Source organism: Amblyraja radiata, chromosome X (assembly GCF_010909765.2).
Source record: "Amblyraja radiata isolate CabotCenter1 chromosome X, sAmbRad1.1.pri, whole genome shotgun sequence".
Taxonomy (NCBI): Eukaryota; Metazoa; Chordata; class Chondrichthyes; order Rajiformes; family Rajidae; genus Amblyraja; species Amblyraja radiata.
This window is the reverse complement of record NC_045999.1, coordinates 638858-658136: the sequence shown is the minus strand read 5'-3', so window position 1 is coordinate 658136 and position 19279 is coordinate 638858. Positions and strand designations below refer to the sequence as shown.

Genomic DNA, 19279 nt, shown 5'->3' with positions numbered 1-19279 from the left:
GGAGATTGCTTTGCCCAACACCTCCTCTCAGTTCGCACTAACCAACCTGATCTCCCGGTGGCTCAGCACTTCAACTACCCCTCCCATTCCAAATCTGACTTTTCTGTCCTGGGCCTCCTCCATTGTCAGAGTGAGGCCCAGCGCAAATTGGAGGAACAGCACCTTATATTTTTCTTGGTAGTTTTCACCCCAGCGGTATGAACCTTGACTTCTAATTTCAGATAGTTCTTGCTTTCTCTGTCCTTCCCCTCCCCCTTCCCAGCTCTCCCACAAGCCTACTGTCTCCGCATCCTTCCTTTCCCCCCCCCCCCCCCCCCCGATGTCAGTCTGAAGAAGGGTCTCGACCTGAAACGTCACCCATTCCTTCTATCCCGAAATGCTGCCTGTGCCGCTGAGTTACTCCAATATTTTGTGTCTATCTTCAGTTTTAACCAGCATCTGCAGTTCCTTCCAAAACCTTCCAACACAAAACCTGTGCCCTGGTACAGTGTCTTCAATACACTCAGGTGAGATAGAAAGGAAAATGTTAGCGGAGTGAGGGAGCTAAAGTGTCTCAGTATCTACATGAGAAGTTGCCAGAATGATGATTTGTGTCGCAGTGTGTTATTGGCAAAGGAAGATAGCAAACAATTCATTATTTATTGGTTTAATTGGAGACGCAAGGACTAAGAGAGGATTCAATTTAGCTTGTTAATTAATTAACCTGGATCAACAGACTGAAGTATAATTAATTAATGTTGATAAAATTCAGAGATAACGTGCCGGGAATATGAATGAGAGAGTTAGGTAATTACTTTTCGATTGACAAGGACACACAAGAACTGCTCAGTGGGAATGTTAAAAGTGAAGCAGAGTAGAAAATAAGGAATAGGAGCTGAAAATTTTAATTCTTCTATATGTTGATTGGTTTCTATCAGTAAAGGAATGTGTATAAATTCTCATATCACCCAAATTATGCCAGGAGGGGTAGGCAGGAGTCCCCTGTGGCAATTCCCCTCTCAAACAAATGACTAAAGGGGAAGTGCCAGCAGTCTAAAGAACATTAAAGTGGATAAATCCCCAGGGCTGACCAAGTGCATCTTCAGACCTGGTTGAAAACTTCAACGCTCAGGAATAAAAAGCATTGCAAAAAGAGGTAAACACTGCCCAGTCCATCATGGGTACTGACCTCCCCACTATCGAAGGTCCATCACAGTACTGACCTCCCCACCATTGAAGGTTCATCACAATACTTGCCTCCCCACCATCGAGGGTCCATCACAGGTACTGTCCTCCCCACTATCGAAGGTCCATCACAGAACTGACCTCCCCACCATCGAAGGTCCATCACAGGTACTGACCTCCCCACCATCGAAGGTCCATCACAGAACTGACCTCCCCACCATCGAAGGTCCATCACAGTACTGGCCTCCCCACCATCGAAGGTCCATCACAGGTACTGACCTCCCCACCATCAAAGAGATCTACAGGAGGCACTGCCTCAAAAAGGCAGCCAGCTTCATCAGAGACCCACACCACTCTGGCTCAGCTCTCATATCATTTGTGCCATTGGGAAGAAGGTATAGGAGCCTAAAAATTGTAAAGTTTGGGTTTATGAGCAGCCTCTTCCCAACAACCAGAAGGCTATTAAACACTACAACTTCCAATTAAGCTCAGAAGCACATAGACTAGGAGAGGCATCGTTTTTGTCTTGTTGATTGTTGATTATTATTGAAACGTCACCCATTCTTTCTCTCCAGAGATCATGTCTGCCCCGCTGAGTTATTCCAGCATTTTGTGTCTAAAGAGTGTCATTGTTCCCTTGTGGGACACATGACAATAAAACACTCAACTCTTGACAAGTTGGGCCAAGGGTATTTCTGTACAGTATAACTCAATGACATTCCAGTGGTGCATGACTCTATGACATGGGCAGTATTTTATGATATTCATACAACATTAGAATTCTGAAATGAATATTTATATAATATAATTGAAATTAATGTAATGATTTATAATAACAAAGCACTTTATCAACCTATAAATTATTTTTATAGTGTGGTCACAGTTGTATCCACTTGTCCACAATAAAATACTGCAAGACAGGACTCTCCAGCTGTTCTTCAAATAGTGCATTGAAATCTCTTCCATCTGATGATTTGTGTAAAGCTCAGTGCAACACTACCTCGATGATACACATATTGTCAGCATCATGGCATCCTTCAGTATGCTGTAGGGTTCAGGTCTAAACTGGCACTTCACCTGCTCTTTAGTCAACTTTACATGAGAATATTGGCTCCAATAATCAAATTAGTTGACGATAATAAAACCAAATGGAGAAGTAAAATCAAATGGCCAAGTCGAATACTTTGTTTCCGAAACTAAAACAAATCTTTGGATGCATATTACAGTGATATAAGCACAAGAAAGTACAGATCTTTTCCAAACTGCAGGAGACTGTCAGCCTCAAGATTGCATGCTGACTGGTACTGTTTAATTTATTGGCACCCTCAGGCCTTCCTCTATCATTTAAACAGGATGCAATTTAAAATATTTCTTAAAGACTTTGAAAATAACTATAGGTTAGGAGTTTTGGTAATAAACTACTCTCAAACCAACCATTGATCCAAAGCAGATGTAGCTAATTAGATCCATGTGGTGGTAACTATTTAATTAGAAAAAAATCCAAGCAAATAATTCTGACTTTCTCTGCTGCTAATTAGCAGTTTCTTTCTGAGTGGATCAGGGCAATCTGCAGGATGAGGATATCTACTCACTCAACGTGAATCAGGGCAGCCTGCAAGATGAGGATATCTACTCACTCAACGTGGTCCAGGGCAGCCTGCAAGATGAGGATATCTACTCACTCAACGTGGTCCAGGGCAGCCTGCAGGATGAGGATATCTGCTCACTCAACGTGGTCCAGGGCAGCCTGCAAGATGAGGATATCTACTCACTCAATGTGAATCAGGGCAGCCTGCAAGATGAGGATATCTACTCACTCAACGTGAACCAGGGCAGCCTGCAAGATGAGGATATCTATTCACTCAACAGGCACATCTGGGTGCACAAGTGTTCAACTATTGGAACATTGCGTTTTGTAATAACTAACAATTTATTATAAATATGATCCCTGTCTACAATAGCAGCACTTACTAGCAATAAACTGAGTGGCTCAGCCCAGGGCTTGCGATCTATAATAGCTACATTTTCCCAAATGTGCATGGAGCTATTTATTTCATGCTCATTAGTTGTATGAGCAAACTTTTAGGCCATTCGGCCCATCAAGTCTACTCTGCCATTTAATCATGGCTGATTTATCTTTCCCTCTCAATCCCATTCTCCTACCTTCTCCCCATAACCCTTAACTGCTGCAATAATCAAGAATCCATCAATCTCCATCTTAAAAATATCCATTGACTTGGTCTCCACAGCCTTCAGTGGCACTGAATTCCACAGATTCACCACCCTCTGACTAAATAAATTGCTCATCTCCTTTCTAAAGGTAATTACAATTAGTTAATTTTAACATAAATGTTAGAATCTGATTGAAAAAGATCAAAATAACATGTTAGAGGCTCCACTCCAACCTTCCCATTGGACCTTAACTTCATGTAAATTGGTCCAGTTATAAGAACACAAGGTAATGAATGAAGTAACACACAGCTAGATTGGACTTACGAGAAGTTGTTCATTCAGAATGCTCTTCGCTCCTCCTTGGTTTACAAATATTTTCTTATTGTGGACCACGGTTGGAGGGCGCTGGTGACTTTCCATAAAGATCAAAATGGGAAAAGTTCCCTCTGCTTTAATCTCTTCCACTTCAACTATAAAATTAAAGGAATCCCTTGAATGTCTGCTGTTGTCGTGGTAATAAATTACTTGGCCAGTGTTTATATCTTCCTGTGAGAAAGTCAAATTTGGTTCACCGTTCACGAGAATCTTTCCATGTTTAGGTGGATCTGTTACTTGATATTTTATTTCGTCTTCACTCCAAATGTCCATATTAGTCTCCACATTAAGAAAATAGCCATGGATATTTGACTCTTGTCCCTGCTGAATCAAAAATATGGAGTTATTGACTATTTCCAAGTAAGGTTCCAATGCATGAACTTCCAGTACAGCTGCAGTTTGATGAACACCATCAGAGACTTGTAGCTGGAAATTTCCTTGATGCGCACCATGATGTTTAAATAACACACGCTTCTTTTCCATGTCGTCCTGACTGAAGCGGGAGAGTTCATGGGCAGTGTCATCTGCGGAGACAATATTACCATTGGAGATCCCCCACTTAGTGTAAATCAATTGGGAATCATCAAAATCTGAATCTGCATCATGAAAACAAAGTTCTGCTGTGGTTAGTAAGTGTTGTCCATGCAGGGTCACGTTAAAAGTCTTATTCACCACTCGTACAGGTGGCTGATCGTTTATTGGTGTTATATAGATTTTCAATGTACCATGAATCACATTTGCCTCGGGTCCAGCATCTTCAAACTGTTCCACAACAACAAAACTAATCTTGTCTTCCAGTGTTTCAGTGTCATCGTGCTCATACATCAACCGCTCTTGGAGAATATCATCATTGGTAAAGGTTGTGACAGGTTCCTTGGTGCTGGGCTGTGTGATCAGTTTTCCATGCTGAGGACCCTGGGTAATGTTATACACAAAAGCAGTGGTACTCTGGCCCATGGTGAGAAGTTGATCCTTAGTTATGGTTTGTGTACCTCCTTCCACCACAACCAATGCCCTACTCATCAAAATGGGCACATCAGGATCAATGCCAATTAATATTGGATAAGTATATATGGGAGAGTGCTGGTCTCCAACAAAGACCTGAAACTGGAAACTATCTTGGGTTTCTTCAGTGTTTCTGATAGTGGCCACATAAGTGAGCCCTTCTTGCTTTAAATCCTCCTGAGTGAAGCTGGACCCGGCTCTTAGTACCTCATCCACCACCATTAACTTTCCTTTATCAGGCGACTTTAGAATCACATACCTGAACAGGTTAGCAGGGATTGAAAGTCCTTCTATTGCAGCCTCAAGTTCATTGTGTGTAATCTTTCCTCGTCTTACATTATTTAACTCATTCGGAGATATTCTGAGCAGTGTTATTTTGGCGCTCTTTATTTTTATTAAAAATGCATTATTTTCAAGAACTTGCTTTCCAATTGTCACTGAAAACATAAGTTTCTCAGTAATGTTTTCTGTACGAAACTCTGGATCTGTGCTGACGTATCGAATGCGACCCTGTTCTATATCATGCTGATGGAATGCCCTTGCTGCTTTCCATTCCCCAGTAATATCCGGTTTCTGGACCTCACCATAACGTAATGGCTCAGTAATGTTATACAAGACATCCACCTTCTGCTTGAATGCTTTTGTCTCCACGGACAGATTGCTGATGGTGATCAGACTCATACCTCCTTGTGGGAGAATTAAACCAGTGTTCTTACCCATTTTTACTTCAGGTTTCAGGGCCACAATTCTCAAGGGAGTTACATCACTTACTCTTTCTCCGTCATTGACCTGAAGCAACAATTGGGACAATTTAGCCCCATTGTGCACATAGCGTACATTTCCTGCTTTAAGATTCTGACATGAAAATTCTCTAATTCTCTGATTGGGATTTCTTACATCTTCAACATAGCCTTGATCTTCGCTATTAACTACAATGATCTTTAATTCAGCACAAACATTGTCGGCATCTATGGGTAGAATGACATCTGGACTAAGGGTTTTCCAGGTATTTTGAAGAATCATCATAAGATTCCCATTTGGGAAGATTAGTTCTGGCGCATCATCGACCGGGACGATGTTTACATTTAAAATATACCGTTGACCCTGCTTTAAACAATGAGGGATCTCTTGCTTGCTATGAATGGATACTTCAAAGATTATCTGATCAAGTAACTCTTCAGATCCATCATGATGATATTTAATATGGTGACTGATCACGTCCAACAAAGTAAACGCTCTTCTACTTTTTGCACCTGGGATATTTAGTTCCAAATGTCCATGTCTACCATCCTGAGTTATCTTGAAAATTACCTGGGAATGTCTTATTCCAATTCTGTGCAGATCAATTGTGGGGTTGATGTGTTTCAGCTCCAAGGTGGAACTTCCTGCTTCCTTTACAGCCAATTGTGTCAGATCTAATAGTCTTGTAAAATTATTGAATATTTGCGACATGTTTTTTGTGATCAAACATGGTGGGTTGTTCATTAGAATGCCCCTAAAACTTTGCATGGGTACAGGTGAAACCTCACCTTCTAGCCCGTTTTCACCTTCTTCCATCCCCTGGCTCTCTTGGTCATTGCATTCAGTGCCAATAGCCCTAGTGACTAATGCATTGGACAAGCTTATTTGATCTGAGTTTATTTGTATATTCTGAATACAACCGATGAATGAGCCAGATATTGTTCTTTCTGCCAACACATAGGTGGGACCATGTTTAATTAATTCAGAAGATGTTTTGTTGTTTATTCCACCAATGAAGAGATGCCCTTGGAGACCCAGATATGCCTTCTTATTGTTAATTAGTTGCTTCTGAGATAATTTATCATCTACTGTAATTTGTACATCATTTATATTGAAAACCAGGTGAACACTGTGCCATTTTCCATCACTAACAAAATGAGTATTGTCCAGTACAATAATTCCATTTCCATCATCAATTAAGACACGAAGATGACCATCTGCAATTTCTAAGGCAATAAAATTTGTCTGCCATCCCGCATGGTAAAGTAGAGGAGCCTGCAAAACCAGCGTCTTCAGAGAACACTCAAACCTTCTTTCTTCTTTTGTAGACCAGCTTGGAAAGGAAATAAAGGATCTTGGACCTAGAAAGTTAGCAGGATAATTGTGCGCTGCTGTGATTACATTGCTACATCCATGGTCTATGTTATGCTCAGGATAGGCGATGAATGAGGATAAGATGTTACGATCATTAAACTCTGCCCTGGAAATACAACCTCTGAACATGGTGGATGTCCTTGATGCATCAGGGATCTTTACCTCTCCAGGTCCACCCAAATACAAGCCATAATTAACTTGCAGTTTATTAAAATAGTCAGGCACTTCTACAGCAGTGGTGAAGTGTCCATCGATACTCAAGGTTAAAGCCTTGTTCTCATGAACAAGATGAACATCATGCCAGGCAAGATTGTGAAGCTTCAGACCTGTCCGAGAAATCAAAACCACTTCTTTAGATCCAAGTTGAAATTTCACCTGAAAAATAAAAAAAGTCCTAAATTACTTTTAATGGAAATTGGTAGCAGCAGAATTGGTAGCAATGTGAATGCCCTGTTCCACCAGAGTGTGTATCCCCTGAAGTTACAGTTGTGCAGTGGAGTGGACAGAAGCTACAGGGAGTCACCAGCACACGGAATGGATAGTTCAAGAGAGAGAGTTCCAAATATGAGTGGTTAGTGTTGGTCGGAAAAACAGAGACAGGCCTAAAATGAAAGAGATGGTTAGGGATTGGCGAAATCCCATTAGTTCAAGTTTACTGATGTTCAAGTGACTACACATGGGCCTCCACTAAGCCAGGTATTTTGCACTGAGTATCTCAGTTTCAGTAGCATTTGTTCAATACACATACAATAAAATGTTGATAATCTGCTATCTGACCATTTGGAAATCTGGATGGTTTGAATTCTGGCTCTTTGGGTAATGTCTGCCACACTCCCTTCCACCCACCGGCTTCCACGTTCCCTTCCACTCTCCAGGGCCCCAAACGCCCCTGCTCCCTTCCACTGTGTGTGGCCCTGGCTCCCTCACTCCCATTCAACATACTGAAGCCTCCTTTCCCATGCTCCCTCTAAATGTACTCTGGAAAATTGATCATAATAGCATGTAACATCTAAATAAAAGTACATTTTTAAATGTTTAGGTAGACAAAAATGCTGGAGAAATTCAGCAGGTGAGGCAGCATCTATGGAGTGAAGGAAATAGGCAACGTTTCGGGCTGAAACCCTTCTTCAGACTGATGTGAGGGTGGTGGGGATGGGGGGGCGGAAAGAAGAAAGGAAGGGGAGGAGCCAGTGGGCTGATGGAGAGCTGAGGAGAAAGTTAGGACTACAGGAAATTAGAGAAGTCAATGTTCATACCGCTGGGGTGCAAACTGCCCAAGCGAAATATGAGGTGCTGCTCCTCCAATTTATGGTGGTCCTCACTCTGGCCATGGAGGCAGAGGACAGAAAGGTCAGATTCGGAATGGGGAGTTAAAGTGCTGAGTCACCGGGAGATCAGGTTGGTTATTGCGAACCAAGCGGACGTGTTCGGCGAAGCGATTGCCAAGCCTACGCTAGGTCTCACCGATGTAGAGCAGCTGACATCGAGAGCAGCGGATGCAATAGATGAGGTTAGAGGAGGTGCAGGTGAACCGCTGCCGCACCTGGAAAGACTGCTTGGGTTCTTGAATGGAGTCAAGGGAGGAGGTAAAGCGACAAGTGTAGCATTTCTTGCGGTTGCAAGGGAAAGTGCCTGGAGAGGGGGTGGTTCGGGTGGGAAGGGACAAATTGACCTGGGAGTTATGGTTTCTGCGGAAAGCAGACAGGGAAGGAGATGGGAAGATGTGGCAAGTGGTGGGGTCACGTTGGAGGTGGCGAAAATGAAGGGGGATTATTTGTTGTAAGTGACGGCTGGTAGGGTGGAAGGTGAGGACAAGGGGGACTCTGCCCTTGTTACGAGTAGGGGGATGGGGAGTGAGAGTAGAGTCATGGGGTATATAAGAGACCCTGGTGAGAGCCTCATCTATGGTAGAAGAGGGGAACCCCGTTCCCTGAAGAATGAGGACATCTCCGATGCCCTGGTGTGGAACACCTCATCCTGGGTGCAGATGCGGCGAAGACGGAGGAATTGGGAGTAGGGGATGGAGTCCTTACAGGAAACAGGGTGAAAAGAAGTGTAGTCCAGATAGCCATGGGAGTCAGTGGGTTTATAGTGGATGTCGGTCAGGAGTCTATCACCTGCGATGGAGATAGTGAGATCAAGAAATGGTAGGGAAATGTCGGAAATTGTCCAGGTGTATTTGAGTGCCGGATGAAAGTTAGTGGTGAAATGGATGAATTCAGTGAGTTGTGTGTGGGTGCAGGAGGTAGCACCAATGCAGTCGTCCATGTAGCGGAGGTAGAGTTCGGGGATAGGGCCACGGTATGTTTATGTATAAAATGTTTATGTGTATTAATTTAGAAAATAATTTTCAATAGTCTGAACAATCTGTTGGTCTAGCAGCACTTAAATCCCAAATGTATCAGATTATTGGAGTTTTACTGTAAGACAATAGACTTTAGGTCAAATTTCTTAAGACATTGACTCCTCATGACTATTTCTTTATCAACTGTTTCTTTATCCTTTATTTATTTCATTTATCCCATTGCCTAAATTATATTTGGAAACCCTGGTTCACCAGGTGGTGGATAATCTTCAAGTAAAACTTCAACACAGGACAATTTGTAAGCAACATATGTGTTCCCAAAGCATAAATCAGGATGCCTGGAAATATGCTCTCTGTTTTAGCTCTAGTTCAATATTAAATATAAATAATTACTAATGAGGTTAAACAGTTTATTCCATATATGGTAACTGTGGTTTATGTTTCCCAGCCTAGGTACCAAAGCGGGGTTTGACTGTCTGCTGCAGACATTGCTTGCAGAAGAAGTCCCAAGTTTCCATTCATATCCTCTCTAATACATAACATATCTGACCCAGTAAAGATGGTTTAGAGTAGAAAAAAAAGATCTTTCCAGAGTTAACCTTTGAAAGATGAAATTAGTGATCGTAACCCCGGAAATACTTCCCACGTTCTAATAATCGCTGCCCATTAGTGATTTGGGCTGGACTCACTGTAGTACATGTCCATTATGTTCTTTAAAAAAAAAATTGAGGTATCTGATCAAGGACCCAGACTCTGTACCCGAACGTCACAGCTGTGATGTACAGGAAGTCCCTTCCTATTTTCACAGTCGATAGCTTAAATGGGACTTATTTTTAGCAGTTGCAGTGTTTATTTGAAGATATTTCAATGTTTCTTTGTCCATGACTGGTTTACTTGTTAATTTGATCATCTTGCTTGGTTGCTTTGCAAGATTTCCACATACCTTTTCATGGCTACACCACAGTGTGGCCCTTGGCACTTTGTGGAGCTAGAATTTCATGAAAGCTACGTATCTTTTACCAGTTGTCAGAATTGGAAACTTTGTCCCTGGGTACGCAGGGCTTGACACATGCTGGTCATTTGTTTAACTCTGCTGTCCACTTTTCATGATACTGAGTCAGCTCCTTCACTGTAGGCATGTGCACTGCAAACACAGTCTTCAATACAGACAAGACCACATTGATCAATGTGTGGTCCATGCGACTGACAAAAACAACACAGGGATACTGTATTTAGTCTAGGTCGGGTTTTGACTTCATATAAACCTAAAACATGGCTCTGTTCATATAAATATCGTCTTGTTACATGTCTGATGTAATGTTTGCTTCTTGCTAACTTGACGTGTGTAAACACCGAATGGGACATAAGGCAAAAGACATCTAATTAAGAGGATGGACTAAGGAACATAAAATATTCAGAGAGGGGAGAGTCTTGAATGTTTCTTAACATTTTTGTGGTCTGGGAAAATCTTTTTTGAGAGACTAACTTGCTTTGGAAAGGATCCATAATAGATCAAGTTATATAAATATCCTAAGGAACAAACACATTTAATATACTAAATTATATTTCTTGTTTAATGATTCATTATATTATGTAGACAATCCACATCTGGAATTCCCTTGGACATCCTACTTTGCCATTACAAACTCAATTATGCTTATAGGTGAGGATGTTGAGATGAGCGAGCGGGAGGAACCCTGAGCAAATCCAATATTTTTATTGATTTGTTTACAGAATGTTGGTATCACTAGCAAGGCTGACATTTATTGCTCACCTACTTGCCCGCGTGAAAGTGGTTGTGAGCCATTTGTTTAACTGCTCTGATCCTTTTGTTGAAGATGCCATTTGGTATGGAATTCTATGATAGATCCAATGATAATGAATGAGGTGATATATTTCCTTTATGATGGAGGGGAACCTGCAAATAATGGTATGATGCTATGCACATATGCCGCCTGGCCCTATCCGTCTTGCTAATGATGATCATGTGTTTAGGAGGTGCTGTCAAAGTAGCTTGAGTGAATGAGTGTAATGTTGGAGGTGGCACACACTGCAGATACTATGTGCTGGTGGTGGAGAGAATGAAGATGTAGTGCCAAAGTGTCCTGCTTTGTCCTAAATTGTAGTGTGTTTTTCAATGGAGTTGTGAATGCTGCAAACAAAAAATGTGCCATATTAGTGGAGGATCTAGGATTACATGTAAAGGACAGAAGAACAAAATGTGTTTGTGTATGGGGAGGACTCAAGGTGCTCACTTCTCCTTTGATTCTACAAAGTCAATTATCCTGTGGCATAAAACAATGGGGGAAGTCAGTGGATCAGGCAAAAGGGGTTTGGATCCGGACTCTGCCTCAGGACTGAGAGTGTGGAGAGAAGTGGGCCAATATAAAGAGGTGAGAGGTAGGGGTGAAATGTGCTAGTAAGTAGGGGATAAGGGACGGGCAGATGGAGTCAGGTTAGAGGAATGGGATAAGAAGAGTAAGCCAAGAGAGGAGAAATCCAGATGGATTGGTATGGGTGCTGAGCAGATGGAACCAGTTGGGGAGGGCAATGAACATGGGTAATGGGGATGGGGGTGCAGGAATGGAAAAGTTGAACAAATGGAGAGATTTGAGGTGAACTAGTCAGCCTGAGAAAGTGACACGGGGGATGTGGATTACCTGAAATTGAAAACTTCAATGCTCATTTCATTGGCTATGGAAAATCCAGGTGGAATATAATGCTTATTCTGCAGAATATTTCTCAACGTGTGACAAACTATTGCCAGAAAGGGCCTGATATAAAAGACCAGGATTGTATTTTACACCTGTTAACCACATTGGATACCCAGTGTAATACCCTACCTGTATTTCTCCAGCATGTAATTCCATGAGCAGGTAATCACTGTGGCCTGCAGCCAAGAAGAGAATCCCGCTGTGTTTACTAGTCAGGAACTTCATGGAGAGCCTACTGAAAGTAGTTGACTCAAGCTCTCTCACTTCCACATAGCCATCTCCAAAGAAAGACACTGCAACACATAGTAAAATATATCAGTCAATGTGAGGACAGATAGAGCAGTATTAAATAGACAGGTCAGGGATAGCATGTACAATGATTCAAGAGCAATGTTCTTCTTGCTAAGTTTCTCCCAGCTTGCTAAGATCTTAATTCTTTATTTGTGTTGTCTTGAAAATACGAATTGTTTTTGCTCAAAATGTTATTATTCTCAGTGCGTTTTTTTTACAATAATTCAACCACTGGATTTATCATTGTGACGTGTTTTGTTTTCCAATTTACCCGCCTTCTGCCAAAGGACGCTGATTAGGAATATATCTATTCCCTCTACTTCATCCAATGATGCTCAGATTAGTTCCAACGCTGTGTCCATATGGCCACCTTGATCAGGGAACTTTGTAAAGGTTAAGGAACATATTTGGGAATTTCAAGTTCTGCTTCATTTCAGCTCCCACATGTGAACCTGCTGAGTGTGAGTAGCTCTTTCCAGCAGTATTTAAACAGCACAGCTCTTCAACCATCTCAACAGTGACTACACTCCAAATGTGCTTCTTCGGATGGAGGCAGCATGGAAATTCTGAGGTTATGGAGGATGCTATTGAAATTCTCTACGTAAATGCAAAGGAGAAAGTGAGCAATAACATTTGAGCTGGAAAAGAAACACACCCTGACATTGCAAGGAAAGAGAGCTTGGAAAAAAATGTACAAGTGAGGGAATGTCAATGAAAAATAGGCGACTGGTGGGTGAGGTGCATGTTTATAGTCTACGGTAAGTTTGGCAGGTCAAAGACAGAGATGAGAGTATATTTTCTATCCATACTATCTATAATCTATAACCCAAATTGCTAAAAATAGGCCCCATTCCTTTACACGGAAAATATCTTAGTGACTTGGCTCCAGTCTGGTTTTGTCAGTTTGTATAGAGCAGGAGCACTGAATGAGTACAGAGCTGTTTTATGGTGTGTCCAACAGAATGACTCACTCTTTCCTGAGTAATTCTAGCAACCCTCAGATTATTTTCTTCTCTGACAGAATGTCTAAAATCCAAATTTAGTTGTTGGGCAGCAGTTCCTTTAGAGTACGATCCAAGCCCATCACAAAGCCCTTCTTGAGAATAGCAGGCACACTGCCCGTGACTGGCCTTTAGTTCTGTGTATTATAGCAAGTGATTTTCAGTTACTCAAAGAAGCCCTGCTTACAGCTGCAGCAACAAGCTACAACACAAACCATGTTACTTTCTAAAGCAAATGTGCATCAAAGAATATCCACCAACACTGCCCTTTTGAAATACAAGGGCATCCTTTACAGAAGTAAAGTTAGTTCCGGGAAGAGCATTTGACATTTCAACTGCATAAAATTTAAAATGCAGTTTTCAATGTAGTTTAGCCTTCCGCTGTACTTAACATTTATGGGGAAATTTAAATCCTGCTATTTTTAGGATTGGCTTTCGGAGTAGAATGATAGTAAGCCAGCATCTGGTGCCCCTAATTTTCTCCCCCTTCCTCCAGAAGATGCTGACAATCCATCTCTTGTTAGTTTGGGCACCTTTTAATATGATCACTCTTCACATTACCAACCCAGGTAATTAATTTTAGCTAGTTATTTGACCATGAAAGGCCCTGAAAATGGTGTTCTAGATGGACAGTGGTGAAGAAGGCTTTGCTATGCCGTCCTTCATCAGTAAAAGCATTGAGTACAAAATTCGGGATGCTATGTTGCAGTTGTACAAGATATTGATGAGGCCATAAGTAGCATATTGTGTTGAGTTTTGGTCACTCTGTTATAGGAAAGATGCCAGTAACCTGAAAGAGTTTAGAGAAGATTTATGAGGATGTTGCCAGGATTCAAAGAGCTGCGTTATCGGGAGAGGTTGAGCGGGCTGGGACTTACTTCCTTGGAATGTAGAATACTGAGGGGTCATGAAGGGAATTAATAGAGTGAATGCTCAAAGTCTTTTTCCCAGAATTGGGGAATCAAGAAATAGGGTTAGGGTGAGAGGGGAAAAAAATGAACAGAAACCTGACAGAACTTGAGAGGCATAGATTGGACATTTAGTCAGAATCTTTTTACAAGGTGGAAATATCATATACTAGAGGGCATAGTTTTAAGATGTGAGGGGCAAAGTTTAAAGGAAATGTACAAGGTGTGTTTTTTACAGAGTGGCGAGTGCTGGAACTTGCTGCCGAGGGAGGTGGTAGAGGTAGCTATGGCAGACACGGTTCTGAGGCATTTAGGCCGACACAAGAACAGAGAGGACATAGATGATATGCACCATGTGCAGGCAGATAGGATTAGTTAGATTGACATCATGGTCAGCACAGAGATGGTGGGCCGAAGGGTCTGTTCCTGTAGTGTGTTGTTCTATATCCTACATAAGATGGTCCTCCCTTCCTGCTCGTAATAATTATCCAAAATTTTTAATTTCACATAAAATGTATAGGGATGAACATTGGGTGAGAACTAGTCTGGCTGAATAGTGCCTTAAGACAATGAGTCGCCTGAAGAAATCACCACCCAGGCTCATGTAGACATAAGGAATGGACACTTGGACCAGGTACAGAAGGGCTGAAAGACTACACAAAAATATTCCCCAGCATGTCAACATCTGCTAGAAAGAGAAAGTTAACCAGGTGAACATGAAGACAGCCAAATCTGCCAAAATACAAAGCCTTGGAAAGCTCTTGTAAAATAGTTTGGAGTCCTTAAGGATTATAATTTTGAGCATTATGGCAAGACATACATATCGGTCCTGGAAGAGATTATGCTTCTAGTTCACTCATGGTGACCTGCCTGCCTTTGTTACAGTTGTGCAATAGAACCAATGCTTATCTGAACAAGGGACAGTAAAAGTTAACTTTGTCCTTTTGATCCTTGCCTAGCAGGAATGAATTGAGACTCGAAAACCCAATTCACAAGGCATCCTTAAGAATTTCAATGTGAACCAGATTTGAGCACAAAACTCAAAGGTTTCTGTTCAATATATTATGCTAATCATTCTCCCCATCCACCCACAAGCTTTCTTAAATTAAGGCGCCACACAAAATTTAATTCCTGTTTCCCACAGTGGAATAGAAATCCATCTGTCCCCATAAACACGCTGTGAACACGGGCTGTTTATTGTATCCAATGTATATTTTTAAACAGAAACTTAAAAGTACTGTACAGCTGTTTAATTAATTATTCCAAACTTTGTCCATGATATTCTTATGGGAACTTCTTATTTTACAATTAACTTCCTTGTGGGACACATTTGTGGTTAGATCTGAATGTCATAAAGTTCTGATAATTAATAGTTTACATTATAAATAGCATTGTTTTTACAACAGCCTGAATTGCCTGTTAAGAATAACAGGTAGATCCAAGCCAGAACAAAAAATGTAGAGGTAATTGGGTTTATGTTCAGAGGGGAGAATTGCATTCTCATTCATGTTCTCATTCAGAAATGGACACTTTAACAGAGATTTGGGTTAATATACAAAAACAAATTTCTAGGCATGGAAGACCAATGACGAAGAATGTACAACAAACAAGTCTGTAATTGAGCGGACTGAGGCTGTGAATATGTAAAGACATTGCTAGAAACGAGGTTTGCCATAAGAAGATAGGGGAAAACACAACCCATTTGGCTAGTCGTCACCCTGCTTGAGACAAGACTTAATGTTCATTAACACAACACTACAACTCGAGTCTAAAGCAGGATTCTGACCTGAAACATCACCCCATCTTCCATGGGATGCTGCCTGACCTGCTGAGTTACTCCAGCACTTTGTATCTATCTTTGGTATAAACCAGCATCTGCAGTTCTTTATTTCTCCAGTCTACTCATTCCTGGTCTCTCTCTGGCTGAGTGTCGTGCTGCACACAGTAGGTTTTAATCCATAACAATCAGTATCAGAATAGATGGTGCATTATTATCTGTTGGATTGTTAGAATTTGCTCTTGAAAATGAAATATGAGGCAAATCCTGAGTGGAGAATTCAGGAATGGATTAAAACAAAGTGTTGCTTTTATACAAACGGGAGGGGTGCTGACATCAGGTGTTTCCAGCACTTGCTCACACACTGAGTTAAGTTTTCAGCATCGACCAGAAACAGTTGAAATCTCACAACCCTTTCATTAAAGCTTTTCAAAGCAACCATGTAAAAATGTCAATAAATATTCACATGTATAATTGGTTAACAATTTCAGCAGTAGAGAGATAGTATAGGAAAGGATGTTTTTGATATATTATCAGTTTGGTGCTGCGGGAGCTTTGCTCATGACAGATAACTCAACTCAAGTCGGCACACAAACGAGGGTTGAGGTGGGCTCAGGAAATGTGGCAATGAGATGCTGGTGATAAATCAATGACTATTCGACCTGCTGGAAAAATGCAGCTGGAGCAGGAATTGAACAAAATGTGCTGGAGAATGTCGGCCAACTTCAACTCTGAAACAAGACAACTCTGACTGTGCACACATTCAGCCAGAAGAGTCATCGTAATTGTATGTGAAACTGAAAGCTGAATGTGTGCTCAGTTCAGGATTTTATTTTAAACACATCAAACACCATCCACCAAGGTAGATTACTAAGTTAACACAACCCTCATTGTGACACCGAAGTATTACTGTACATTGAATGGTTTCCACCACCTACAAAATTATGAGCGATTGGTGAAGGAGCCAGATCAACTGACTCAGGCAAAGGACCCTCAGCAAAGGGAGCATCAGTCCTGGACTAGTGGTCAAGGGATTATTAGTATAGGACATTGGCAAAGTGACATCAGTCAAAGGGCATCAATATAGGGCATTGGTAAATGGCATCAATAAAGGGATATCTGTAAAGGAGCATTAGACATCGGGCATTAATACAAGGCATCCGTAAAGGGGCATCAGTAAAGGGGCATCAGTAAAGGGGCATCAGTATAGGGCATCAGTATAGGGCATCAGTATAGGGCATCAGTAAAGGGGCATCAGTAAAGGGGCATCAGTAAAGGGGGATCAGTATAGGGCATCAGTAAAGGGGCATCAGTAAAGGGGCATCAGTATAGGGCATCAGTAAAGGGGCATCAGTAAAGGGGCATCAGTAAAGGGGCTTCAGTAAAGGGGCATCAGCAAAGGCAAAGGCAAAGGCAAATTTATTTGTATAGCACCATTCGTGCAAACAGCAATTCAAGGTGCTTTACAGGAAAGAAAAAATAAAATAGTCAATAATTAAAAATTGCAAAATAAGCAATACGACAAATGTATGAATAATAAAACAACGTCAATGAAACAATAAAACGATTTTAAAAAGCACATAAAAGGGTTAAAATTAGACGGTTATCGGGTTATGGAAAAGCTATAGTAAACAACAGTGTTTTTAGGCCTGATTTAAATGCGCTTACAGTCTGTGCACACCTCAGGTGTTCAGGGAGCTTGTTCCACAGGTGTGGAGCATAAAAACCCAATGCTGCTTCAGCCTTTTTAGTTCTGACCCTGGGAACACAGAGTAAACCTGTCCCTGAAGACCTGAGGAGTCTAGGCGCCTCATATACAACAAGTAGGTCAGACATATATTTTGGACCTAGACCATTCAGCGCCTTGTAGGTCAGTAACAGCATTTTAAAATCTATCCTCTTACACACAGGGAGCCAGTGCAAAGATTTAAGGACAGGTGTAATATGGTCCATTTTCTTGGTGTTTGTCAAGACTCTGGCAGCGGCATTTTGGATAATAATAATAAATTTATTTTTTAATTTATTAAAAAAAAATTTTTTTTAATTAAGCTGCAGTTGTTTAATTGATTTTTTAATGAGACCTGTAAAGATGCCATTACAATAATCTAACCTACTAAAAATATATGCATGAACAAGTTTTTCAGTGTCTTCTTTGGACAGAAATCCCTTGATTCTTGCAATATTTTTTAGATGGTAATAGGCAGATCTGGTAATGGTCTTTATATGGCTGTTAAAATTCAAATCCGAGTCCATAACTACACCAAGGTTTCTGGCTTTGTCTGTGGTTTTCAGTGCAATCGAGTCGAGTTGAGCACTCACCTCTAGCCTTGTTTTTTTGGGACCAAAGACAATAATTTCTGTCTTATTTGCATTGAGCTGGAGGAAGTTCTGGTTCATCCACTCATTGATATGTTTGACACACTGGCTCAGTGAGTGTAGGGGACTATGGTCATGTGGTGACACTGCGATATATAGTTGTGTGTCATCGGCATAAGTGTGGTAGGATATGTTAAAATGCTTTATGATCTGAGCTAGGGGGAGCATATAAATGTTGAACAAAATGGGTCCAAGAATGGAGCCCTGAGGAACCCCGCATGTGAGTTTTGTACGTTCTGATTCAAAATTACCAAGGGAAACAAAATAATACCGATCTTTCAAGTAAGATTTGAATCAGTCCAGCACAGAACCAGAGAGTCCCACCCACTTCTCCAGTCTGTCAAGCAGTATGTTGTGGTCCACCGTATCAAAAGCAGCACTGAGATCTAGAAGTACCAAAACTGAAGCTTTTGATGCATCACTGTTTAGGGGCATCAGTAATGGGGCATCAGTCAAGGGGCATCAGTCAAGGGGCATCAGTAAAATATATTAGTCATGCATCGTGTCAAGGATAACCAATTGTCAAATTTGTCTGTCAAATCACATGAATTACCATAAAACAGTACCATCTGTTTAATTCTGTCACGTTCTTTACTACAAATCAGGTACAGTTGAGCAGCTACACTGTTATTCAGTGGCCTGGAGTAATGATCCAGCAACACATGTTCAAATTCAACCACAGCTGCTGGAATTTTGGATAGGAAATGAAACTTGTAACTTTAGCATCAACATGGTGACAATGAAGCTTCTGAATTGTCAAGGAATCCCACCCGGTTCACTATTGTCAACCATCGTGAGCAAGGGCAATCTGCCATCCTTACCCCAATCTGTACTAACTGTGGCAGACAATGCCCTCTAAAATATTTTATTAAACCTTCAGTTCTGGGGCAATAAATGTAGGTCTGGCTTCTCACCCATATTCTACAAACAAAACCTAAATTCCCACCCCCAATTACTGCACCTCATGGAAAATGCTCATATTGTGAAATTGGCAGATACGGTAACTGATGTAAGTCTGTTCTTGATTTTAATCTCATGCTGTGAAGTACTTAGCAAAAGGTAATATTCAATAGAAT

At 41.2% G+C, this 19279-nt stretch overlaps 2 protein-coding genes across 2 annotated transcripts in view; both read right to left on the bottom strand.

Annotated features, from left to right (window-relative positions):
* mtmr10 (myotubularin related protein 10) overlaps window positions 1–19279 on the bottom strand; it is a 902395-nt gene that overhangs the window by 391071 nt on the left and 492045 nt on the right. The gene's annotated exons all lie outside the window — the stretch shown is intronic.
* Window positions 1–19279, bottom strand: part of cspg4 (chondroitin sulfate proteoglycan 4) — a 67682-nt gene that overhangs the window by 30388 nt on the left and 18015 nt on the right. The window contains exons 2-3 of the mRNA XM_033015085.1: window positions 11980–12143; window positions 3661–7206 (exon numbers count right to left, since the gene is read on the bottom strand). Coding sequence (XP_032870976.1) covers window positions 3661–7206; window positions 11980–12143 — 3710 coding nt within the window. The remainder of the gene's footprint in view (window positions 1–3660; window positions 7207–11979; window positions 12144–19279) is intronic.